The sequence below is a fragment of the Ixodes scapularis genome, unplaced genomic scaffold (assembly GCF_016920785.2).
Source record: "Ixodes scapularis isolate PalLabHiFi unplaced genomic scaffold, ASM1692078v2 PGA_scaffold10__122_contigs__length_95168666, whole genome shotgun sequence".
Taxonomy (NCBI): Eukaryota; Metazoa; Arthropoda; class Arachnida; order Ixodida; family Ixodidae; genus Ixodes; species Ixodes scapularis.
The window spans coordinates 42,988,317-43,015,104 of NW_024609836.1; the positions used below are offsets into that span (position 1 = coordinate 42,988,317).

Consider the following 26,788-nt stretch of genomic DNA (forward strand, 5'->3'; position numbering starts at 1 on the left):
GTCAAGGCCATCGGCGCGCAGGCGCAGTAGTATCTTCTTCGTTACGGAGGGCTTAGCGGAGGGGGAAACGCGATCTACGAAAATTCCCTTATAATTATTGACACTCCGTAGCCGATGACGATTCGAAAATAGCCCACAAGAACGCCGACAAAAAAATACCCGAACAGAAGCGTGAAGATATCATGAACCTTTGATGGTTCAGACTCCTTTACCAGAAGTTTAAAAATAAAGAAACCCGGTATGTTTTTACCTTGGCGAGACCTGTGTCCTTGCGAGACAGACCCCTGAGGAGCGCCGGTGGCGCCGCGGGCGGCGTATCCTTGATGAGTTCCGAGTAGCGCGTGGCGAACGGCGTGCCCTCATTGGACGAGCCCTGGGAGCCATCCGCGCATGCGCCGGAGTTGCCATGGCGACGGCGCTTCTTCGACGACAGGTTCAGACGCTGGGCAGCCCTGCACACAAAACAAAACGAAACGAATTTAAAAAAGAAGTATATACCTTTCAAGTTAAATGTTTCCTCTTAACTGTAATGATATTGTAAACGCTGGCTCTAATTAATTGGCTACGACTACCGGTAGTGTGGCAAAAACAGGGTGTGGCTTATTTATGGTTGGGTCCCTTGTTTTGTAATTCCTTCTTCAATTTTCTTATTAATTAATATTGCAATCCTATTGGCTGGGAAGCAACAATAAGGGTAACGGGACTTGCCATATGCTCTGCGCTTGTAAAGCTATCAGGGACCATAGTTAAAGGTATTTGTCCAAAAACAATGTATGCGGTGAGTTCTAAGCAGACTGCAACTGTAGTGATCATGTGAGCCGGTGCGACATCCATCTTTTCATAAAGCCACTTCTCAAATGCAAAGAATAAAGTGGCGTTCCTGAACTCGACATTTTCTCGTCGTCCCCTCGATTAGTGTCTGAACAATCATAGTTATAGTTACGTTTCATCGTCCGCTGATTATAGTAGCTTGCGCTTGAATTCATGAAGCAAAAAAGTTCAGCCCGCTAATAGATTGAGGCAAGTAATCCCTAGAAGCTCCTAGATCCAAAAAAGGGTGAGTTTTTCCTTAATCAAAATCGAGTTGGTATAGCTGCACGACTTTCTCATATTGTATAAAATAAGAGCGCTATATTTGGGACCCTAGAAAATATGACGAAATTACGCACTTAGAAACTTCTTACTCGAGTATACGCTATCAGGGAGGACCGTCCGATGCTCGTTCCATCATTCATGACATATTATTCGTCGCTGCCTAATTTCAGAGCCATTAACAAGCCGTGAACGGCGGTTTTCCATTGTCCTCTCGAAAGCCCTCGTGTCCAAAGCCGCCTTCTTGTGTCGTCGGACATCGCGCAGCAGGGGACAACGACGGCACAAAGGGAACTCATCCACCACAAAGCCGCCATAGTGACTGCCAACACGTAGCCCTCCTCCTCTCCCTCTTCTCTCTCTCTTTCGCTCTTTCTTTTACTCTCTCGCATCCTTTTTCTATCCCCATAACTGTGTGTCTGCTTGCCCAACTAAACACGAAACAAACCACCGGAGCATTCTGGTAGGAGATGTAAGGTCTCTGCTATACTATAACCGCGCACGCATATTGGTCTCTCTGCGGCCAACCGAGCTAAGGTTATCCGATAAAACAAAAAGGGTAAGAAAAGAAAGTTAAGGGAAAATTTTAAAAGGGGAAGAGAAGAAAGAAGGGGGAATGGGGAGGGGCGTAAGAAGAAGGTGGAATACATTGCTTATTACTTAAAGAAAGCGTTCTGAGCTCGTCAATTTTCTTTTGTTGCGCCCCCTCGCGGCGGAAAAAGGAAGATGAAGAAGCGTGGATGCGGTTCCCGCGATCAAGAAAACCAAGAGGAAGGAGAAAGGAAATATTTCCTTGGCAAAAATAAGAAAAGGAGGAAAATTTTAAGGGAAGGCAAAAGGGAGCACTAGCTTAGCACTCCCTTTCCTTCATGTTCATTCCAAGACCCTGACCTGTTTTGTGTGTATATATATGTTCGGTTATTTCACTAGGTTTCTAATACGGACTTCTCCCTACCCTTGGCAACTTCGTCTTTCCTTTTAAAGTAACGGTTAATTAAATCTCAATAACAATGGCGCTCGAGGAGGACTCTTGGAGAGACCATTTAAACGCGGTGAAGCTATTCAGGTCCTTTTTTCATTGTTGTTACGTGTTTAATCATTGTGTCTTTTTTAGGCTTTCTATAGTTCCCCCTTTTTTATTTAATTTGGTACCGTTCGCATATCTTCTTGATTTTCATTCTTGTGGGGATGATCTTCTTCCGGCGTGTTTTCTTTTATGTTCACTGAATAGGCGCACCATGGCGTTGCAAAGCGAGGCCGAAGGGAATACAGGAAGGGGAACCGAAGGCATTTCATTCCGGGTCGTGTTCGCATTAGAAGGCAAAACAAAAAAACAAAAAAAAAAGGCTTGGGGGAAGTCAAGAACGCAGCTGGCAACACAGATCTGTATTTTTTCTCAATTTTTGTTTTGTTTTTATATATAAAAAGATGCACGCCGCCTTCAAACTTACAAGATAGTCACAATTAAGATCATTTTTAGCGTGTATTTGCCTGAAAATACGTTAATTTTACTGAGAATGTTTCCTGTCTCAGAAACAATGTACGCATCTTCCCTCGCCCCCACATTGTAAAGTATAACGCAGAAATAAAAAAAGCGAAGTTTTCAGCAGTGTCAGTTTTGTTCCTGGTTTTGTTTTGTTTTTGTATGTGCGTGTGCCTTGTTTTATAATGAATTAGTATCGACAGGTTCAGTTTTCAACAGTTCCGAGTCAGCTTGGTTTCATTCAGTAGGCTGTCCCCCTTGTTAACGTCTTTGGCAATACCCGAAATATCAGCCCTTTCCACGCCTGTTGCTTGATGCATGTAATCAGATACAGTTGTGAAAGGCTATCAACACTACCGCCGACACATTGCCATGTAGTATCGAGAAATAGCTAATACCCCATATATTAGTAACAAAAACACCTATAAACAAAGATGCCAGCCTTACTGTGGACCTCGTGTTGCGTTTGAGTTTCTGTTTGTTTCAGGTTATCAATTACATACGCGTAACAAGACATTACAGTGACACGTCACATCATGGTTTGACGTGACATTATAGTGTGCCTAACATCTGGTGTCGGGTTATGCCACAGTGTCACGTGAGATTATGGTGTCAGCAACGCAACTAGATAAGAACATTTCTTGAACCGCCGAGAAGGGCCCGGTGTACCCCCTTTACCCCCTCTGGTCCACCTCCAGTCGTCCGGAGCGCCATCTAGATTTTAGTTTCAAAGCCGTGTGTTTCATAGAGTACCGTGAAGCGCCATCTAGACGCTGTACTTCCAAACATACGCATCCCATAAAGTACACCGCATTCACCAGGGCAGCCGTCCCCAAAACGGTGGCGCTTCGAACGATGGGAGGCGGGCCGTGGGGAGAGAAAGGGGGTACGACTCGCGAAAGCAGCGCGTCTGTGGGCAGTTCCGTAACTCAGCTAATCTAGTAACGTTGGCCGTCACGAAACGTCTGGTCTCAGGTGACTTCGCGGTGTAACGTAACTCCATGGCTCCAGATGACGTCATGATGCCATATGTGACGTCAGTTTCAGGCGACGTCACTATGCCAAGTGACGCCAGGTGACACCGCGAGATTTGGCGACGACAATTTTCACGTTAAAGTTAGCAGATAAATTGTCTAATTATACCTAGCGTAGAAACTTTTCCGCTGAATTTAGCGAGAAATTTCCCAGATGACTGTATATCGGAAGCCCACCCTGATCCTCCGCAAAACCTCGAAAATAAGGGCTACGTCCTTAGTGAATAAATAGTACAAGCCTTATTCATTTGAAAACTGGGCCACCGCCTAAATTACCCGGGCACATTGGTAAATACGCCATTCAATGGTAAGCCGTCACGTTGTTTTGCTTCGAGTAGCATAGAGCGTGCCACCATCCCGATCGCCCCGACGAACGGACCGGGTCAAAACATACATACGGTCTCTATCAATTCAGGTCATGCGAAAAACAGGCATGCCCACTCCGCTAAATCAACAACAGCGATTGCGGCGGCGCCCCGTAGCGGAGGCCGCGAGCGCATATAGATGTACAGAGAGCCGCGTTGTTAGGCCGCCACGTGGCATTATTTTAGAGTCCACGTACACGGAAGGGATGTGCCGCTATCCAAGCAGCGATATTTCACGTAGGCGCGACACTTTCGGTGTTGGATTTCCGCGCGCGTATTTTCGTCGTATACTTTTTTCATCCCGTTGGTATGATGAAGACAATTACGAATAAGAAAAGGCAAGGACAAAACAAGCGAAACGTTTTGGTTAATGGAAATTTTCATTCTGCACGGAGATGGCTACAAAGTATTTCTGGTTGCTGTTTTTCTTTTTTCCACGCTCTGGCGCCTGCACCAGCCTTTGTTCGATTTGCTGTTTCTCGTTGTCTTACAATCAGCTTCACGTACTGGGTAAACAAGAAATACCTAAACATGTAATTGAGACCATTTTATTGCGTGTATAGTTATTTAAAAGAAACAGTATTGGGTTATTAATTAGGAAAGGGGGAAGGACCTAAGTCCTTTTTTTATAGGTATACGGAGAAGAGGGGGGGGGGGGGGGCAGCATATCGTCGTGCGGTTGTTTATCACTACTGCCTCACGCACGTTAAAGACCCTAGGCTTGATTGAAGTCGTACTGCACTGGCTAAGTTTCTCATCTACAGCTTAAATCTGCAGCGTTGCCATATCTTAAAATCAAACGGACCTTACGCTGTCTAAACACGAGCGTCAAGTTTGGTTCGGTTTGTTCTCCCTAGAGCAAAGAATAATTGTTGGCATTTCTTTGCGCTTGGGACGGGTAACTGGTTTGTGGCCAAGCGGTACTACACAAAACTCGTACAATAGGCAAAGCGAAGATCTGCATAACTCGCCTACAACAAAAGACACTGCTAAAGAAGCATTCCGAAGGCATCACATTAACTTGAATTTGATTAATTAGCTTTCTCTATCTCCTCAGTATTTCATCTTTTCTACAAGGTATTGGAATCGATGTGTTTACGTCTTGCGAACGTGGGGTGGTCGTGAGTATATATTTATGTTAACTGAGCATAAAAATGTACCCAATACGTATTAAACGAAGATCCGATGATGCGATGTCAGGTAACATCACCCGATTTGGTGCGATCAGCCAACGGTGCAGCCAAAAATTCATGTGTAGATAGTGGGCTAAGCGCCTCTAAAATCTGTGAGAGGTTCCAGGACGAAGAGTGAAAAAAAGATTTTGATAACTTCCACATATCTATAGAGAACAGAAAGCAATGTGGAAAATCCGGTTCAATGAAGCTTCCTAGTATTTTCCACAGCGTGGCACAATGGAAGATGAAATAACTTCATTAGCACAATCCGGAAAGGAAAACGTGGAAATAAATACAATCCAAGGAAACAGAATATATGTAAAAGAAATAGGAACGGAAATCAAAATGTATTGACTCGTAAAAAAATTTAAAAAAATAATCAGAAAGTCAAAAACGAACATTAAGCGATGACTAAAGAAAATAAGTACATCGTATTGCTTCGTAATCAAACTTGCGATGGCAACAGTTCGTGGACTCTGCACTACATCCCTGCACAGACACACCGGTTGGTGTATAGATCAGAAATGAAAGCTTCGATCTCGGTCACTATAGACCTTTTTCACAAGGGCGCCGCCATCTTGAAATATCGTCACTCCCATGCAGTATGGGCGAAAACATTGTTTCTCCGTCCCCACGCCAATAGAATGCATTTAGGAGATAAGCGTAACCGTCACCCATTCTCGTTTTGTCTCCCCTCTATTTTTTTTACTATTTGCAGGTTGAAACGTTTTAATATTTTTTTCGTCGCCCATACCGGATATGCCTTCTTGGTGGCCGGGGCAAAAAGGTCTATACTCAGCTGCAAGACAGCGAAAAACACCGGAAAAAAAGTCGGAGAAAAGAAAGGAGAGGATGCCAAGACATTCTCTCTTTTTTCTCTCTTTCTTAAAACAAAAATACGGACTGGTGTCACCACAAAAATGGCGTACGTCTCTAGAAGCTCACACTAGAATAGGGCATGAAAAAAAAATTAAAAAAGTGTGAAGTAAAAAAAAATGAAGGCTCTCAAACCGCCTGAGTGGCAAACGGCAAAATGTGTCGATTAGAAAAAAGAAAGAAACAGCTTAGAGGAGGCGATACTGAATCGCGTGGGATCTTGGATCTACCCTAAAGCGTCCGAGAGAAAGGGTAGAAATGAGGAAGGAAAAAAGGAAGCAAGCGAAAGGGGATTCGAACAGAGGCGCGGACATAATAAATCCCGTGTCGCGCGACGCCGTCAGCGGTGTGAAATTTCGCCTTTGTCGGGATTGAACGGATCGAGCAAAAAAAGAAAAAGAAAATTGAGTACAGATAAAGGAAGGCGGGGCACCGACCCGGAGGATCAAGTACGGGGAAATAAAGCACAACACATACACTGGAAAAAAACAAAATAAAAGTGCGAAAATTAAAAAAAAAAAAAGTGAAAATGAAATGCAGAGGATGATGACCAGTAAAAGAATGTCGGAAGAAAAGAGCATCAAGGAGTACTTCACCCTAATTCCTCTTCCTTCCCTGCTTTCTTTTTTTGCTTTTTGTGCTAAATATTTTTTGGGCTTTCTTTTTTTAATTTTTAGCGAGTTTTTACATCCTGCGTTCACCTCTTTCCCGCCAGGCTAAGCATCCTCAGTACTTGAGAATAGATAAATATAAATAAACAAAAATTACGTTCTTCTTTCAGGATTGTGTATGTACGTTCCCCTCGACAGATTCGTCATACTTAGTGTATCGCTGTCGAAGTCGCTGACAGCATGAGAAACCACGCCCCACGTCTTGCGCTACTTCGGCTCTCACTGACGTAGTTCCCACATTTCGCGCACATCTGCAGCACGAGTGTACTGGAAATGCGAACTTCACGGACAGATGCAGAAACTATGATATAGGGTGTTATATGAACTATGATTATGTTATCGTATTGCGGACACAAATTGCACGTATGATCATTCGCCGAAAAAAAAAAAGCAACGCATTGATTTCGAAGCAAACACTATGGATGAAAGTTGACCGTGTCCGCGATTTCTTCAGTTGTTTGACACAAAACTGGGAATTGGTTTTCTGGCAGTTGTTTGGTCGATAATCCTTTCCAGGAACGGCTGCACACTCATTGGCTTCCTCTGGATCACCAGAGAACCGGGTCCAGCAAACCCTGTTTCATTCTGAAGCTGCCATTAATTATGAAATGTGTATATAAAGACCTAAGACACCATTCTTTGCTCGGATTGGGAGGACCAGAAACTTTGTAGGGGCGGTATACGCCCATCACATCTTCACTGACAACCAAAAGAAACGCAGTGTGTTTCTTTTATTTACGTTCGCGGTTCTTGCTATGTTACTTGCTGTTTGGATTTCTTATCGGCTAGTCCCGTAATATCATCACCAGCCGAACGATAACGCGACGACACCTGTACAAGAACACGACTTCTGCGCATCGGAACGTAAGGACACATCAATTAACAGACATCATAGAGGACGTTCAGAGAACAAGCGATGACGAGGCAATCAATCACAAGCCGTCGTTGGTTGAGGTCGGGGGTAAACAAAAGCATTTTAGGCGCAGTGGGTGGGTAAACAAACGCATGACGTGGGCAAGGAGCAGACGAACTTGACACCGGGTGCCGCTCTGGGGAGTCAAGGGACTTTCATTTCAAATTCTTCTTACTAGTTTCAACTACTTAAGTGTTTTGCAAAGAAAAATAAAAAGAAAAGAACGAAACCGTTTGTGTTCGAAAAGAACGATGAGGCTCGAAGTAATGTTCGTAGCTTGTTTGTCTGGAGTTTCCTTCAATCCTTCAACCGGAGGGCGGGAGTTGGGAGTATAGCCACGCTTTTTGCACGCTGGGTGGAGGGTAAAAGAAAAGGGTCCGTTGGCGGTTAGCGTGCCATCTTTAGCCGCTAAGCACGCGATGCTCGCTTTTTTGGAGGCTCACCCTACAATTTTGTAAAAATATAAAAACAATGGTACAGAAATTGTAAGATTACTGCGTTTGGACACAGTCAAACGCTTATTCGGAAAATCTCAAAAAATTTTAATTCTACATTTTAGGTGTCTCGGTTGGGGAGCTAAATCAACAACTGAAAACACAATTCACTTTTTTTTTTTTTCTCATTTTTCGCATTCCTTAGAGTTGGGTTAGGTCACCAAAGGGGCACCGAGAAATTGATTGGCGTAAAACAAATCGAACTGAAGGCACCTCAAACTCATACACATTCAATGTTTGAAGGAGCCATTAACTTTAGATAACCGTGTAATTTGAATTTAGTGACGCCCATTAAATATTCTTTTCTGTGCAGAAGCGCATCGTTCTAGGCAGGGTACGTTACTTAACTGACATCTATGAACGTATGCAACTTGTGGATAAATCTACGCGAGAGAGAAAGCTGCAACGCCGCCTATCCAGGAAGATATATTTAGACGGATCCGCGGGAAGTTGCCGCGGTTATCCCGCTGTACGCAGCAAGAGGGCATCGTGCCTGCCGAATTTGCCGACGCCAACTGCTCGTTCCGGAGCGCGCGGAAGTATTGCCTTGTTTATCGCATTCTCCCGACACGACGCGGTCAGCACATACCGACTTCTTGCGTACGAACGAGGAAGTTTAATATAGAGCAGCTGTCTCCAAACGCCTTGGCAAAGGGACTGGATTGAGGACCTGTTCTAATCTTGAGGGCCGAAAAGTAAATAAGTAAGAAAAAAATTAAATATATGTAAATAAACATACATAAGCGTTTATACACCTAAAAACCATGTGAGACTAAAAAATATTTGAGAAATACATTCTAAGGTGATAGCTATGTGTACTTTATTTCGAAATTCAAGATTTCAATAATTATGACATTACACAATTCTTGTAACCCAGTTCACCATACCTAAATCAGAGCACCTAGGAACGTTGGAATATTCGCATAGGGAAAAAGGACCAATGAAAGCGGTAGAACAGATGATGATAATGTGTTCTTGCTGTGACACAAGACGCTAAGTTAGATAAAGAAGAAACTACAAAGGAACTTTTACCTAGTTACACAGGCAGAAAACGGGCAATTTAGTACTATGATCTTGAATATGATCATGCGCAATAAATGACATGACGAGAGGACCTGCGTAACGCTGCAGTTTTCTCTCGTTGTGTGTGGTATGCTGTTTGTGTGTGTATGTATGTGCGCGTCGCGGCGCCGTTTATTTACGCGTGCAAATGTTTGCTCCCGGCCTGCACTCTAAAAAAAGCCCGTAGGTATACTTCGCCGCACAACATTTGAAGAGGAAATCACCGCAACTTACGGAGGCAGCGCAGCGATGGACGATGCTGAAACATATGCTTAGACCAAAAAACGCAGTCCGAGTTTGACACGAAGCAATGAAGAGTGACGTTTTGCATTGCTTAATGTCACAAATCAGACCACGTTTTTTGGTCTAAACAGATGTTTCGGATCTTCATTCGCTGAGCTGACTCCGTAGGTTGCGGTGATTGGCTCTCCGAGTGTTGTGCGGGAAAGTAGACGCACGGGCTTCTTTCGGTGTGCTGGAAGCAGGTCGCGGGCCGGGCTTCACTTCAAAGACCAAGGTCAGTCGAGGGCCGGTCAGAATTCCTATGAGTTCCGGATATCGCCGGGGGCGCGGTTGGGAGGCTTTTGCACTCCGATAACGATATGCCAGATGGCATTATCTTAAATTTGTCGAATTGATTCCGAATTTTAGAAGGACCTCTTATCACCCAGGTGAAACATGCTGAGTCTTTGAGCTGTAGACGCATGCGCGGTGCCTGGTATAGCGCAGAAGAAAGCTATGCGGAGGGCAAGTTCGTCTGCTCCTTGCGCAGGGGGTAGCGGTGACGTCAGAACGCCGAGCCCTGATTGGCTGATCGAGCCCCCCTATCTGAGCGTCGTCTGCTTCTTTGGAACGTCGTCTGCTCGCAACGTCGTCTGCGTCTGTCTTACGTTTCCTGCGACTTTCGGAAGTGCAGAGGCCAGATTCACGAAACGATCTTACGCCAAAAATGTGCGTAAGACAAAACTTAAGAACAAATTCGTATCCACGAAACGAAATTTTCGTAAGTTTTGCGCAGGTTACGGAGAAATCCTACGACAGCTCCGAAGCTGCCTTACGCACTTCTTACGATCAAGTCAGCATGGCCGACAGCGTCGCGGTCGCGACGACCCACGGACGTTTATTTTTCTACGTGAGCTTCTCACGCGTCCTGACTTCAAGCAGCAAAAAAAAAGTAAAAATTACTTGAAACAGAGCACGACGAACAAGAACGCTGGATCCACAGACACCGGGGAACAGCTCCAACGGCGACGATTCCACCGAACGCGACCAAACGAGCTGGGCAGTTAGGCCTAGCAGGCACTCCGCGACTCGGCGACCGTCTGCCCACGACCGGCTGACGTGCTGAATGGAATATGCCCGCGCGACCCTTGTGAACCCTTCCCGTGTTATACTTTGATCGCTGACCTCAATTTTAGATTAAGAGGTCAATTTCTTCCTCTTGTTATCTCCTTGTTTCCCGAGGCAACGGTGACTCGCCGGTGAAAAAGCGGCGAATCTCCGACAGACGCAGGAAAGGTAAAGCAGCCATCGCTTTGACTAGCAGACGTAAAGCAGACGACGTTAACTGCGCCAACCCGCCGGCGCCGTTAAAGAGTGAGGGGTCTCGCCGCACACGAATGGAGGTAAAAAAGTATTTGGGAGGGAACTTGCGGACACTAAGCAAACAAACCTCGGCGCCCCGGGACACCTCGCCAGTGAGTCCTTTGACTTCCCTCCTTGATGCGCGTCTGCTAGTTGTTAGACGAAAACAACGTACCGCTCGAGTTCTTTCGTCTGCCCTCCCTTGAAGGCCAAGTCGAGTTCGCTCCGAAAGTCGCAGGAAAGGTAAGACAGACGCAGACGATGTTGCGTGCAGACGACGTTGCAAAGGAGCAGACGACGCTCAATAGGGGGTCGCGATCAGCCAATCAGGACTCGGCGTTCTGACGTCACCGCTACTTCCTTTCTCATGCGCAGAAGACGAAAATGAGCCCACTTGCGAGGCGTATTGCGCATGATCACAGAGAGTTGCACAGCCCATTAGAAATGGCAGCGCGCAGAAGGTAATCATTGGAGACGGGTAAAGCATTAAACTAAACGTAAATTCCAACACGGTGTGCAATTCATATCACTGAAAGAAAACACATATTCAGGGTGATACAAAACTGCTGCAAGTTACCCCCCCCCCCCCCCCCCTCCCGTAAGATGTCAAAGCTTGGTGACTGTGCTCCACACAAGCCGTTGCTATGGGCAAATGCATCGGGGTTAGGTTAGTATTTGACTGAAATAAAGTTAATAATTTGTTGTAAGCATTGCATCTTCGCAATATCGAATCATGAATACTTTTTTCTATTATTTCAGTGCCATGTAGCGATGATAGAAATCCACAATAAAGTTTTAAACTCATTTTTTTTCCCTAGAAAACAACAGGATGGCTTCGTGGGTCCAGTGGTCTTTTCTGATAAAGCACGCGACTGCGTTCCATTAAGTTGGTGACAAGCGACGAAACTTCTGTTCTTGGGGGCAGTTTTTCGTGGAGTTTGGGAAGCAAAGAGTTTCCGTGCAAAGCCTTGATCGACGAGGTGCGCGAGCTAGCGAGCAGACGCCTGCTAAATGGACTTTTTAATTGCAATGCGAAGGGTGAAACGAAAGTGTAATCACGTAATGATGACAAGTTGTGACGACGACATGAAGTGTATCAACATCAAAGTGCAGGCCGGCAGGCGTTTCAAATAATTATGATGGCATAAAATGTGGTTTCTTCACGATCTCTTCGTAACATATGTACACTTATCTGATGTTCATGCCCAGTTAATTATTTCGCTATTTTGGGTGTTGCTGAAAACGGAAGAACCAGCCTTGTTGTTGTTCTTCTCATTCTTGTAGTTAAATCAGGTACGAAACACACTCCCACATCGCGAGCCTGCAAACAAAATTTGCGGTCTCGAACCGATCATGTTAGGGTCAAATGAATTGCCTCTCAGTTGCGATGCATATCAATCTGTAATATAAAAACAAGCCTGATGCAACTTTGATATCACGAACTAAGCCTACTAAACAGATACTTCGCACGCCGATGCAGTACCATTTTTTTTTTCATGCGATCTCCATACGTCTGACAATTTTCGTCAGATAGAATCCAGCATCACGGACAAATCCATTTCCTTTTTTTATACACTTAATGAGTAGTTTTAGACCTGCCGTGTTTCTAATAAATACGCGATCAAAATCGTATCCTTATGCGAATGACTCAAGCTCTGGCAGACGACATACTTCTGTCATTCTGCATGCCTTCCTCGTCTGCAGCAGGATGGCAGCCGGCAATCTTGAGACGTCTCGACGACCGGAAGTTGCCGTCGCAAATATTTCGTAAACAACCTATTGTCGGCAAACTTCTTTCGGGGTGGGTGTGAGACCCGGGCCGACGCGTTTAGACCTTTAACTAGCACGTCCGGTTTTTGAACGAACTTTCTTTCGAAGCGAAACTTAATCCCATGTAATCGTCCGTAGCAACGCCCCTAGCAGCGGTTTGTTTGGAAGCGTGACGTCACAATTACGGGGTCGATTACGTCACTTTTCATATAGTTTGCGGTCAAAACGAGAGCTGTAGAGATGAAACTAATATCGGGCAATTCAATACAAGCCATCGCTTTCCGATATTTCTAATATTTCGAAGCAACACTGCGAACAAGTTGTTATGCTCCTTTAGAAGAGAGTTTGAGTTGCGTACAGTCGCCAATCTCTCATTCGAAGATTTGATTAAAATTGCAAAATGGGATAAAGTGATAATAATGCGAATACATTGACTTGGCGTGTTCTTGATCGCGTTACTTAATTTATTTTGCTGTAGATGTTACTTAAAGTAATCGACTTGATCGATATCCAGACCATTTTAATAATGCTTAACTAAGCGCGCAAATCTAAAAATTTGTCAGTGCCATAAGCCAGTCTCGCGGTAATAAGCGTTGGTCGGTGTTATAGTATGCTAAGAGCTCCAGAAATTCAGGGCGTGGCTTATCATGTCTCCTGCTTCGTGATTGGTTCTTTGGTGTTCTTATCGACAAATTCCGCGGTCTCATTGGCTGAGCAGTGATAATAAGATGCGCTGGACGCGTCACGTATTGTCTTTTTTAAGCTCTTAGTGGATGTAGTATTCGAAAACAATCCCAACAAAAAACAAAAGAGGCTCATTGTCTTTATTTTTCCAAATCTGTCGTGTATAGAAGGAAGCAAGCTCCGTTTTGCTTTATGGTACATACAATCTTCCGAGACAAAAAAAAAACAGTTTATTGACCAAACAAAAGCAGAAACTCGGCCAACGGTCGTTGTCAGAAGAACGTTTCAAAGCGACATCCCATTTCCATCCGTCAGAGGCGTCGCCACATCCGAAACAAATGGCCGGAAAAGCTTCGCACAAAACTAAAACACGAAGGGGTAAACAAATATTACGAAACAAACAACAAAAAGATGGGTGCTGAAGGGACCGTACACGAAACAGTCCGCATCCCTGACTGAGGTAGCGTTAGGGACTAACGCGCCGTTTACGAAAAAAACAGCGTCTGCCCATCACCAGGTGTGGAGAGTGCGCGCGCGCACAAACCGCATTCGGGCGAGAGGAACCGTCTACGCATGCGCAGTACCGACAGGAGCGCCACCGCAGCAGCTGGATGTCATAGAGTCGAGTTGGTGTATAGGGAAACCCTCCTCGGGTCTCTCCTCCTCCTGTTGGTCTGACCGTCACGTGGCACCAATCTTCTTGTTAAGCTAAACGGGCAAATTGACGTCACGTGACATCGCCTTGGGCCCGATGTTGGTCGAGGTGAGAGCGAGAGTGTTCTCGGGCTGTCGACTGGACGTGGCGCCATAGCTTGCGCATTAGCAACCAATGAGACATTTCTAACCCGTCAGTGAGTTCCCAATCGACCAAGACTTTAGTGAGAACGTCTCCCCAACGTGCAAATAGCTAAGGAGAGCTCGCGGCCTCTGATAGGCTCGTCCTTGGTACTCCTTCATCCACCGGTCGATGTCAGCTCGTGCAAGGTAGCAGAACAAGTTGCGATTCGCCAATAAAGCGCGAGTTGTCTTTGGCCTTTAACGTAAACTAGCAGACAATCAGAACTTCAGCCTGCGTCCGATCTCAATTCACCGCGGCGCTCGGTTCATGGCAGACAATCAACCTTTTCCTCGTCTCCTAGCAGACCAAGTAGGTTGTTTTCTCGTTTTATTCCCTTCGGCGAATGCGGCTTCGTAGCATATCAACTGCGTTCTTCGGTCGAACTAGCAGACGAACTGCGTTCTTCGCTCGCATTAGCGGACGAACTTTCTACGAACGCCATCCTTGCTGGCTCCGCGAGAGGCAAGTGAGATCTCGCTCTCGCTTCGACCGAAATCGGAACCCCTGGTCAGGTTGCCTGACATCACAGTGCGACTGTTGTTCGCTGAGCTTATACTTTGCCGCCTGGATGAGCAGACGCTAATAGTGTCACGTGGAATCAATTGGCTCGCAAAATTTAACTAAAAAAACATCACGGTGCCACGTGATGCCATAACGTCACGTTAGGTCGTGACGTTACGTGACATGGAACAATGTCACGGGACGTCACGGTGCAACGTGACGTGCATTTTCCTGCTAAGTTTATTAGGGAAATCGACGTCACGCGACCGAGGTCCAATGAAGTTCAATGCCACCTGACGTGCTGTCAGGTGATCTGGCCCCACACAACGCCAAAGCACGTAACGTTAATTCCCCGGCTATATTTAGCTGAAAACCTATTATGGTGTCAGTGACATGTCAGAGTGCCTCTTGACGTCACAATGTCAAGTGGCGTCAATTGCCCCGTTAAATACGTCGGGAAAATTGACATCAGTTTCAAGTCGAGTTGTCGCGTGGGACCCTGACGTCACGTGAGGTCAATTTGACCGCTAAATTTGGCGGGGAAATCGACTTCACACGCCACGAAGCCGCATGACGTGGTGTCATCGCGTCACGTGACCTGAAGTCACGTGATGCGAAGTAATGCGTCCCGAATTTCCCGCTAAAAAGTTAGTCGGGAAATTATGGCGGCGTCCCCAAAATTCTCTGAAAACCAAACACAAACAGACAAAAAGATATCCCGCGGTGGACAACAGAAAGATGGTCTCCCATTACAAGAGCTAACCGTTCCGGCATGTCGCGCTGACCGGCTCATAGACGATACCGTCGGCATTCCTGGCTGCGCGTTGAAACGAATGAGCAGGACCGCCTCTATTTTCCGGGAGTGTCCTCTTCCCGTGGCTAACGACCGACACTGGGAGTTTTTTTCCAGTCGTTAGAGGTCGTTTCAGTGCCCGGCGGACGACTGGAATTCCTGTCGGAAACCGCTTTTCAAGCCGTCTGCCATGATGGCATTCCGACGAGCTCGGGTCCGTGTTATTTTTCACTCAGTCTATCTTTCACTCTCTCGCTACTATTTTTATTCTTTTTAAACTGGAGAAAGAGCATGAGGTGAGGCAACGGGTTGCACAAAATACTTCTAGATGGCATTGAAATTGGTAACTCGATCTAGACTCTTTTTTTTTATCCAATTCAGAACAAGAAAGCTAAAGTGTGAGAGATGTAGATCTATATCAACATAGTTTCTTCAATGCGATCTACTTCAAATGTAAGTACGATCTCTATTGCGCTCCTTGCTCTAGTTGTCATTGCGGCTGCTTCTGGAAATTTCTTGTATCAGGCGAATTGCTCACGCAGATGTTTTTATTAAAAAATATACTGATATTTTTTGCTTTGGTTTTTATTACCTGTAGCCATCTTGAGGCATGGAAGAATCCTGTCAGTAGGGAGCTTTAGTAGAACGTTTCGAAACTTTCGATAACGATATTCTAGGCTCTGTCGCTTTTACGCTTGCATCGTTATCGGGTATTGTTAACAGAGTTATTGGAACAATATACTAATACTTACTAGTGTTTCAAAAATAAGGCCATCAATGCAGTTTATCATTGTTTCTTTGTTGTAGTGGTTTCTTTTTTTGCTTCGTTTTGTTTTGATCATTGGGTGAAAATATTATTTCCATTTTGGACACCACGTGATATAATTTTGTTAATAATTCAGGTTTTTTACGGGCATATTGTTCCAACATCTTATAAAATTACCCTTCTATAATAAAGTCCGCGAGTTTTATTTTCTTTTAGAAGTATGTTTAACGCGACTTTCGCGTATAAAGGGTTCGCAGCCAAACACCAAATCAGTATCATTCAGAATTCGTTGATGTTTGTTCTAGACGGTTTCGAGGGTGGGAACTGCCTGTAAAGCAATGGAACAATCATTATAAGGAGACAAGGTGGCTAGTGGACAAATACCTGCACATACAACATTTTTATTCCTAACCTGTCAAATTTCGTTTTTAATTTACATGATTGGTGGATCGGTGACCAAGTGCGTCAGCACACACCAGCTCGGAGCACGTGGAGCGAAAGCTCGCGCTGCAGAGCCCAGGGATCCTGGCTTCGATCCCCACCCCTGCCCGTTTCGATCCGGATGAGCATCGTAGGGTGCCTCAATGACCTTCTGTTTAGAGTGATGCCACCCTTTGTAGTGCCCGATGCCGACAGCACGCGCTCACGGGGAAAATACAAAGAAATCGACGGAAACAAAATGTCGCCATAGCACAGTCAGCGCCACAGACGCGTGGAGGGACACGCTCTTTCACGCGCTTATGAACAAAAAAATAAATGTAAAAGTGGGAACAAAATGGCCAGATGTCTCCAACCTGAGCAAAGCGCACATGAAGGCACCCTAGAGCATCGTGCCGGCGTGCGGTCGTGTATCACTACTGCGTGGTGCGCGTTAAAGACCCCAGGCTAGCGGTTGTACTGCACTGGCTAAATTGCTCATCTACAGCTGGGAGACTCGTCGCCCGTTGAGGCAAGCCAGTTTCAGGCTGCATAAACGTACACACAACACAATTCACTTTCAATAAAAACGACATAGCAATACACATTCTTCAACCAACGCATGCTACACCAAAAAAAAAAAAAAAGTGATACGCTCTGCCGCAAATAACGAGGAATTGTAAAAAACGACCGCGTCCGAATATTTTCTTCGATAAAAAATGAACTACGCCAGCCGACCACGATACACCACTTTCACATTCAATGTCGCAAGGAAAAAAGAAAACCGTTCGCATATATATATATAAACAAATTCTAAAATCCTGAGAAAAAGCGGATGACGCAAAGCTGAAAGGGTGGTGGTCACGGATGCGGGAAAAGAGGGGTTAAAAGGTGGCATCAAGATAATCAACAAAAAAATGCATACTCCAAAATCTCCGGCGAAAAAATAGGATGCTCCATCCTCCCTTTCTCTCTCTTCCCCCTCCCCCCCCCCCCCCCCCCCCCCCCCGGGCCATAAAAAAAAAGAGCAGCCTGCGGGACGTCGCCATGTTTTCCGGAAAATGTCCGCTGACTCCGAACAGATTTCCCGTGACAAACGACTCCTTGGTTGTAGAGCGAGGAAAGGCGTCCGAGCCTACGCTCCGTCCAGCCCTACGCCGACAGCGCGGTGAGAGCTACGTACTCGCCTGTCCAATCACCCACCATCTTTTCATCACCTGACACCGCTCTCTGCGCGGGATTCCGGTAGGAGCGTCGTCACGTGACGAAAGATAGGCGTGCGACTGGTCCTCAACGAGGACGTAACTCCCACCGCGCTGTCCGCTCAGAGATGAACGGAGAGCATGGAAGGCGCGGACCTAACGGCGGAGGAGGCCGTCCATATTTCGCCTATGCATCATCCGCGGCCACGGTCCATGGCGGCGCTGAAGTCCCCCCGCAAGAAACACCGTGGAGTGAGACTTTTGCCCCCCGTGCTGCAGCGGCACCGTGCCTCGTGCTCATATATCCCGCCACGGTTTTCTCATTTGCATGCGCTGTATATCAAAAGCTCGCAAATCCGATCATGAGGGCATTTGCTCTTGGCGTCTCCCTCTGTTTCCCCCTTGCGTCTCCCTATATTTTCTTGGCCCCTTTCCCTGGATTTCTCGTGGCTTGAAACTTGCGCTTTTGCTAGTGTCTTTGTGATGTCTGCTTCGACGATCCCGTACTTCTATAGTTCTTCCTCTTCTCCAGACGTATTCCTTCCTGTTACTCTAGGACCTTGTCGTAGTTTCCTTTTTTTAATCTCTAGTCTATTTTCCCCTTTTCCCTAACTGGTATTTGGCTTTCAACAGCTGCTGTTGCTTGTGCCTTTCTTGGTGTCGGCCTCGCTGATCCTATAGCTCTATAGCTTTCCCCATCCCCAAACTTTTTCCCTTTTCTTTCTTTATGTCCTTTTCGTTCCTTCCTTTAATCTCTCTATTATATTTTCCCCTCTTTTTTATATTGCCACTGATTTTGAGCCATATTTATAATTTCCTGCTCGTGCTATTTTTTATCATTTATTTTCTTACGTTTTAACTATTGTTTTTTCTGTCACCTTCTCTGCTTTCTGTGAGCCTTCCTTTGCTGCTTTCAAGTTTCAACTGTTTCTTTGAATTCTAGCTTGCAAATAAAGTTTCTCTTTTTTCGTGTATCTCGTTCGCTCCTGCTTACCTGTTTTTTGTAGTTACCTTGATTTTCTTTAACTCAACAAAAAATGAATTTCATATCTGATTTGTCTCATAAACCCTTCATAATTCATATAAATTGTATAAAGCGTACATTAGTTTTACTATATTCTTATAGATTCTGTGTTTGATAGTCACAATCATAAACATTTTTTCGGCTGTTTTTTTTTAAGTTCCTTATATGTTCTTATTTTCTTTGCCATTCTCTTCTAGCGTTTACTTTTTTTGACCCCTCTCTACTCTGGTTCACATCTTTTCTTTCTTCGAGTGTGTTTCTCTAGCTTTTTTTATTCTTTGTTTTCGTGTAACTTCCGTAAATCCCCTTCTCTAATTTTTTTTTAAATTCTTATGCTTTGTACAGCTTTTCTTATCAAACATACCGTCGTATTTAATACTTGTTTGGTAATTGAAATCTTATATCTCAACCGCTTTAGACCTCATCCCTAGAGTCACCATGTTCCACCGTTTTAATTACCTCATTGTGTAATTCACCTTCCTCTAGTATCCCCTCAAGCTTTCTTTTCCCAAGAAATGTATCATCAACTCTTCAATTTTCTGTTGCATCAATTATTGTTCCGCATATTTTCGCTATATTCGGCTTCATTTCCCCGTTCCCTAGGTACTCTGCCGCAACCCCTACATATTTTATATGTTTACAACAAAGCGCTAAATTATTCCAAATATTTTTTAAATTTTATTTTCTCTTGTTTACTTTTGTTTTTCTTCAAGGCTTATTTATAGCTTAAATCGTACAATACCACCCATCACCTGAACAACCAGGCAGACGTTTGGCTATAATTAGATCTCTGCGTAATATCGAATGACCGCGTGTGTAGTGAAGCCTTAATTTCGATAGCCCTCTTCCCAGTTCCCCATTCTTTGTTTTGTTTTTTCCGGTTACCTTGCTTTCCCCATTCCTTCGATTCACTAGGGATACTAACCTAGGGAACCGCACCTAGGGAACGTCTGCGAGCGTGAAACGATCCTCAGACAGGAAGTCAGGAACGAAAACCGTATTAAGGAAATGGAGACAGAAGAAACATTCACACAAAGGACAGACAACCCACAGTGCAATTTTTCAGCCAACTCCGCGTCAGATGGCGAGGAGGAAAAGCGAGGTGACAGGGAAGGAGCGAGGATAAAACAAACCCCGGAAAAACGTCGCCGGAACAAACGGGGAGAAAAGGGAACGCTAGGGATCGTTCCGAGGGAGACGAGTTCAAGGCCCTAAAAATTGGCGCCATTAGTTTCTCTCTTTTTTCTTTTCTCTATTTTCCTTTTTATTTATCAGTTTCGTTTTCTGTCTCCCTTTGACCGTACGGGGATTAAATTTGTACGGATGTAAATTTATTTAAAACGGGGCTGCAAGCTCCAAAGCCATAACTGCTTCCGCTTTTAACGGACACACCGCCCATTTGTAGAAATTCCGCGCAGCTTGCCTTTGTAGCGGCGGATTCAATCCCGTTGCCCATGCCCCGTTACACTTTACCATGGATCGCACTGGATTCTACGAGCCTTCTTAGCCAATCCGGCGCGCCAAGAGTACCACGTGACTTCCGGTTCCGCGGGTCGCTCCTCCAAACCGGGAGTTCACGTGACACTCTCCGAGCTGTGGATTGGTCCCTTTTGCTCGTAGTCTTCACTGCGGTTAATCGCAAGATAAAGCAAAGTATAAGCTCTTTTTTCTTTGTTTGCCGAATAATGTAGTTTCCCTCTTTGTGTCTTCGTCCCTTGTGGGATTTGGGTTCGCGATAATCTTCACGGGAGCGTGAAAGTCCTTATTTTTATGGGTGTACCCGCATGTATGTATTGGAGAAAGATCTGGCTTCGGTTCGGTTCGAACGTGCATTTGTTACATTGTTGAGCAGGATATTAAAATGAAAAGTCGTATAAGCAGACGTGTGAAGTAACAAAGGAGGAATGTTGGCAGAGTGCCGAAGAAGGTGGTGGAGCGCAAATTCCCAATACATTCGTTTCGTTGTTCGTTTTGTCTCCACGAGAGCATACATTATACGGGTCCGCGCTTAAACGGTGAAATTTGATTTTAGTCTGCAGGACTACTTCTAGAGCACGGAGGTAGGCAAAGGAGAGCGTTTCGGCAGATCCGTTTTTTAGGACATTTTCATTTTTTACACATGCTTGGATTATCTAACACTGTACTTCGCAAGTGTACTTTGAATGCGATTCATGTCTTAAGTATAAAACTAAAAAAATACATCGAGAAAGTGGGATTATGTATTTTTAATTAACGAATTTTTTTTTAATATTTAATCTAAAAGACGTGAAGTTTGTATCGGAGATATCTTCAGGATCGCATAGTATGCACTCTTGCGCGGGGCTTGCAGAACCATTTCACAGGTACCTCCACAACTTTGAACATATTTTTATGAAAAACCTTACCTCCAGGAACACTAAAATCGGTTCTTGTATTGACATATAGACTGTGCATGTCTCAGCGTTGCAAGCTGACGATTAGAAAGAAAAAAACACGAAGAAATCTTCGCTCCTCACTCTCAAAGAGACTGCGTATATCTTAGCATACTGCAAACCACACCGAAGGGTGACACCAAAAGTAAATTGTTTTGTGTCTAAGTGCATATCCCAATTCTCTGGCACCGTCTTTCTGGGCTTCATCATTGGTAACATAATCAATTAAATTTCGGCACGGGTTAAGTTTTTAGGAAGTGTATTACAAAGCTAAGAACTTGCAAATCTCTGTTCCCGCAACAAAACAAAAAAGAAAAAAAAAAAAAAACGAGGAGGAGCAATTTTCGTTACCTATGAATAGTGCGTTCTGGGAATTGTAAGGCTTACATAACGTTGTTACTTAAACATGTTATTCGTACTCGCATTCACTAAGGATGACGTTTAGGGTGAGGTATTTCCTTGGAGCGATATTTCTTCTCGCGTCAGAAGGTCTTTGCTTATGTATGTGCGTCTGTTTCTCTTATCACTGTCCAGACGTCCTTCGTTTTCTCTTTTTTGAATTTTGAATTTGAACATAAGTTTTTACAAAAATGGGTGGCGAGAGTTCGATAAGTGCCGTTTTTATCGTGTATTTATCAGGCTCGGGAGACATTAGCGAATTGAAATAGTAAGCTGACTAACTAATAAAAATATTTTAATCAACTTTGTAATGGGTGGTTTTAGGGGTCATGTTTCAATCGCACTAGTGACGACAATTACCGTTATAAACCAGGTCAATTAAAATAATTTCAAAATATTATATTTTTATTATTTATTGATATTTTTTTTTGTTTGTTTTTTACCCCGATTTAAAATTTGCGAGCCAAAAGCTCGTCGTAAGCCTTGCCCACAATGACGCTTAGAAGAGTGACGTAGTCGTTTCAGTCACATCGTCCTTTGTGTCGTTTGCGTTCCCACCAACAAGCAACGTTATTGGATCACCTCTCTTGTGGAAGTCCCGCAGAGGGGGGGCGGGGGGGGGGGGGGAGGAAGGGAGGAGGGGGTACTTCCCCTCCCCTCACTCTACCTCCCGTAAGGTCCCTCTATACACGTTTGCAAGTCCGGCTTCAGGGCGCTGCCATCTTGCCTGTCTGGGGTGCGCTTGGACCAGTCTTAATCCGATTACGAAGCCTTGCTAAGGCGTCGTAATCGGATTATGGCCGCTCCCGAGAGCGCACCCCACTGAGGAAGATGGCGGCGCCCTGAGACCGGACTTGCAAACGTGTATAGAGGGACCTTAACCTCCCGTCGTTTGAAGGGCCATCCAGATCTCCGTTTTAAAACTGTGTTTCATGGAGCACCAGAGAGAACGGTGAAACGCCCTCTAGACGCTGTGTTTCGAAACATAAGTAGTCTAAGAATACCTTGGAGTTACCGTAGCAGCCATCCCCCAGAAACGGTGGCTCATCGAACGACGGGAGTTAAGCCGGGGGGGGGGGGGGGGGGAGAGGGGGGAGGGGGGGGGGGGAGGGGGGGGGGAGGAGGGGGGGGGGGTGCGTAATTGTTTGTGCAGGCAGCGTCTGTGGGCAGTTCCGTAACATAGGTAATCTAGCAAAGCCGCCGCTTCCGAGGACACGCTGCCAAGATAGTGACGACATAATTGAAATGCTTACGTGATTCTTCTAAGCGTCGTTGTGGGCAAAGCTTGCGGCGCGTTTTTTGAGCGCAATTTCTAAATCAGGTTAAACACCGTGAAAATGTAATAATTAATATCTCAAGAACCATTGCAGTTTTTCAAATTCTTCAAACTGCTCTGACCTCTGATAGTAATTACCTTCAATACTGCTATTGCAACATGACCCCTAAAACAAACAACTACAAGGTTAATTAACGGATGTTGGTTCCTTAGCCTACTTAGGAACGTTCCGTTGATATACGCTCATAATGTAGAATACTTAGGGATACACATAGACCAACATACTAAATGGCGAATTCACGTAGAAACAATTTGTAAAGGTCAAGGATATGAATGGCGCAGATGTATCATGCACAAGTTATGGTTCATCGATCCATACTAAGAATGATCTACAATGCACGGGGCAAGTACACGCTTCAACGTGGAATAACAATCTACGGCCACTGTGCCAAATATCTACAACTAAAAATAAAATCGATCAAAAAAAATATATTTAAAAATATTAGTCACTTAAGTGAAGAAGCTGATCTGCAAAACTAAATGCATGAAGACCTAGGAATGTTGCATTTCAGAGAGAAGGTGAAGTATGATATTATAATGAAGCACTTTTTTATCAACAGGCATAAAGTAGAAAATACCAAAGAAAGAACGTTAAGACCGAATAAACAATTTACTGACCCATTTATCTCTACCAAATATGGAGAGGCCTAAAAAATGTTATGTACCCGAGATTTTTAATTAATTACCTGAAGAGTTACTCAAGATAAAATCCCCCGAAATAGAAAAGGCTGTCAAAAACGTAGATCTTGAACCCTTAGAGAATTGGCTCGCTTCAAAATAGTAGTTGTAGTTAATGGCGTGACGTAAGTATTGTCAAAATCCAACATATCGTATACTTTGCTACTGTTTAATTAATTGGTGTAATAGACGGTAACTTTTTTTTGTAGATAAAAACTCCTCTTACTTCGCAATGGCGAGCTTTAGCCGCAAGTTTCATAATTCTCTAATAAAAATGCAGAGGCATCTGTGACGTCCGACCCAGAAGCCAGTATTGTCTTATATGTGATTTACATTTGAACTTTATTTTAAGAAGCAAATAAAGATCGATTAATTGACTGGTGCATTGATTGAGTGAGTGAGTGATTGATTGATTGATTGATAAACAAAGAAGCTGAGCAGACGAATCGAAAAATCCATATCTAGGATATTTTTTTAGAATCGTAGTAGTGCGATTGCGAAAACACTTTTCGAGCTACGTGTCACTGACGGCTCAAGAAATGAAAGCCCTGTCGGGACCGACGCACCAATTGTTATTCGCGTTGCAGCCAATCAGATTGTGGCATTACCCATTAAGAACGCAGAGGAACCAATCAGAATCAGGTATCTCCACACGCGCAGCGCCCCCACCCGGTGTGGGGAAACGCGGGCTTGTTTTGAAACAGTGCACATTCGCCGGAACACCATAAAAAAATAAAAGTCATAAAAAAAGAGTAAAAAAAAAAAAATAAAGTGTCACCATTATGTGTTTTTGTGTGTGTGTGTGTGTGTGTTTGTGTGCGTGCTATTGGACGCACGATGTATCCATATGTTTTAACACGTTTTGCGGTAAGTGGGTGCAGTGCGGTTTTTCTATCTCTCCATTTCTTTATTTTTCTATCTTTTTTTTTCCTTATTACGGCAGTTCCGCCAAGCAACATCAACCATAAACAAATAGACGCGAGTTTTTGCAGCGTCCCTTCGGGGCACTGCACTTTCGCCACCAATCAGGAAGGACAACCTCCGGGCACTGTGTATGACGTCCTTGCTTTCTTGTCGCCGCGGTGCTTTGTGAGGTACCTCAACCGACGCCCCCGTTTCTTCCGGCCGTGACGCGAGCGGTGTTTACGCTAAACAAGCGGGAGAGAATTATGGAATGCCAGGAGTCTGTTTGCGTCGCGCAGACAAGAGCGCCGGTGTACCCTCAGGTATTGTGACGCGGTTGATTGCAGCATCAACTTTTGTACCTTAAGCTTTGGAAGGTTTCCTTCCTTTTTTTTCTTCTATGATTATTTATATATATAATGCTTTATGTTCATACGACAGAGGACAGGAGCCCGTGATCATAGTCGTTTAAAACGTGTGGTTTAATACTTTTTTATTTTTGTCCGCACCAAGCATTAACTATTGAAGTAGGCTGTTTTATTCCGTAAGAAGCAGCCCGTTGTAAAGAGAACAGCATTGGATGACTGAACCTGGCAGGCAGCATGAGACAAACTAAATTGCTAATGTGTTTGTTTAAACTGTAATAACAAAATAACTACTTGTTTCTTTACTTCAACACTTGAGTCAGATATATAGTCCATTTTAATTGGGAAATTAAAACACTTCCACCTAAAGAAATGGTGCACAACTACTGCCCTCTTAGTACAAAATCAAACGCGAGCAATGCATCGTACGAAGGTCATCAGCTATTATGAAGACGCGTCTGCCTGTAGGTTCGGGATGCGGAATAAAAAATTTCTCCTCAAAAGCACGCGAGTGCATTAATAATCACGGGCGCCCACTGAGTTAAAAAGAATCTCCGTATAAAATCCAAGAAGCGAACCGCCGCAAAAGTTGGGATTATTTTCTTGGCAGGAACCTTTCCGATTCTCGCTTTCAAAGAAAAAAAAAAAAAAACATTAACAAAAAGGACAGCGAAGTTTTTTTAACTTGCTACAAACAATATACACTATACCGTGCGCGATCTTCCGTTCTGCCCTCCACAAAAAAGTTTCCAATCAGTCCAAATATCAGAGGGCTTCTTTCGAAACTTTGATAGCGTTACGTTTTGAGCATCCGGCGCCCGCCTTTTCTCCTATCTTCCCGTAAAGCTATCCAAAAAAGAAGCGTACGTGTACATACAGATACACAATAACCAGGCCAGCAATAAAAGTGAAAACCAATCTAGCAACCAAAAGACAGGCAGCTCGGGCGGCCGTAAAAACCGGAACCAACACAACAATCTCCCCAAATTTAGGGACCCCCCCTTTCCTTTTTCTTCCCCTCAACAAAGAGAGACACATCCACACTACAAACCGGCGCAGTGCTGCCGCCGATATAGGATAGAGGGCGCTGCAGAAAAATTACCGTGCGCGAGTGCTCCGCCACCTGGCGCCAGAATCGTAAACTCCGGGGAACCATCGCGGCGTCGCGGCAGCCAACGAAACTACGGTAGCGTGCTAAGACCGGGGAAATAGAAGAAAGTCGGTGCGCCGTGATTCCGAGTTCTCGCTTGTTACAAGCACGCGCAGCAGCCGGTACGTTACTGGGCAGTAAAGAAACAGCAACAAACAGAAAGCGATAAGAAAAAGAATAAGAAAAAAAAGCTCACGGGCTTAGCTTGATATGGTGTGTTATCGGTCTGCTCGCGAACCGGATCGGACCCTTATTGAAGTCAGTTAAGGTTTATACTCTTTCAGCCCTAAAAATTACAAAAAGGATTTTTTTTTAGAAGTAATTGTGTTGTGTATATGTTTAGAACAACACCAATGGGCATCTCGGCTCTCACAGTTCTAGATGAGAAATGTAGCCGGTGCATTGTAACTGCTAGCCTGTGGGTCTTTAACGTGCCTCACGCAGTGCAGATACACGATCACACGCCGTCCATAGCGCCCATTCAGATCCAAACGTGCAGGGATGGGTTTTGAACTCATGATCCATGGGTTCTACAACGCTAGCTTTTGTTCCGCTCGCTCCGAGCTACGGTGCCTTCACAAATTCGGTCACCATTGGTGCGTTTACGGATTAGGCCACCAATCCCCCTAAAAATAACAAAAAATAAACATGTCCCCCCCATATATATATATATAAAGCGTTGCGGCAAAAAAAATTATATGAGCGTTTTGACGGTCACGCCCAGTATTTCATGCATTGTAAATGGCTGCAGCAGATTCATTGAATTCTAGAAACAAGGCCGATCGACGATGTAGTTGATACA

General features: G+C 44.6%; 1 protein-coding gene across 1 annotated transcript in view; it reads right to left on the reverse strand.

The window, feature by feature from the left end:
• Nucleotides 1-208: 208 nt before the first annotated feature.
• The window catches only part of LOC121834772, a 180,201-nt gene continuing 153,621 nt past the window's right edge, over nt 209-26,788 (reverse strand). Inside the window, exon 3 of the mRNA XM_042288543.1 lies at nt 209-452. Coding sequence (XP_042144477.1) covers nt 209-452 — 244 coding nt within the window. The remainder of the gene's footprint in view (nt 453-26,788) is intronic.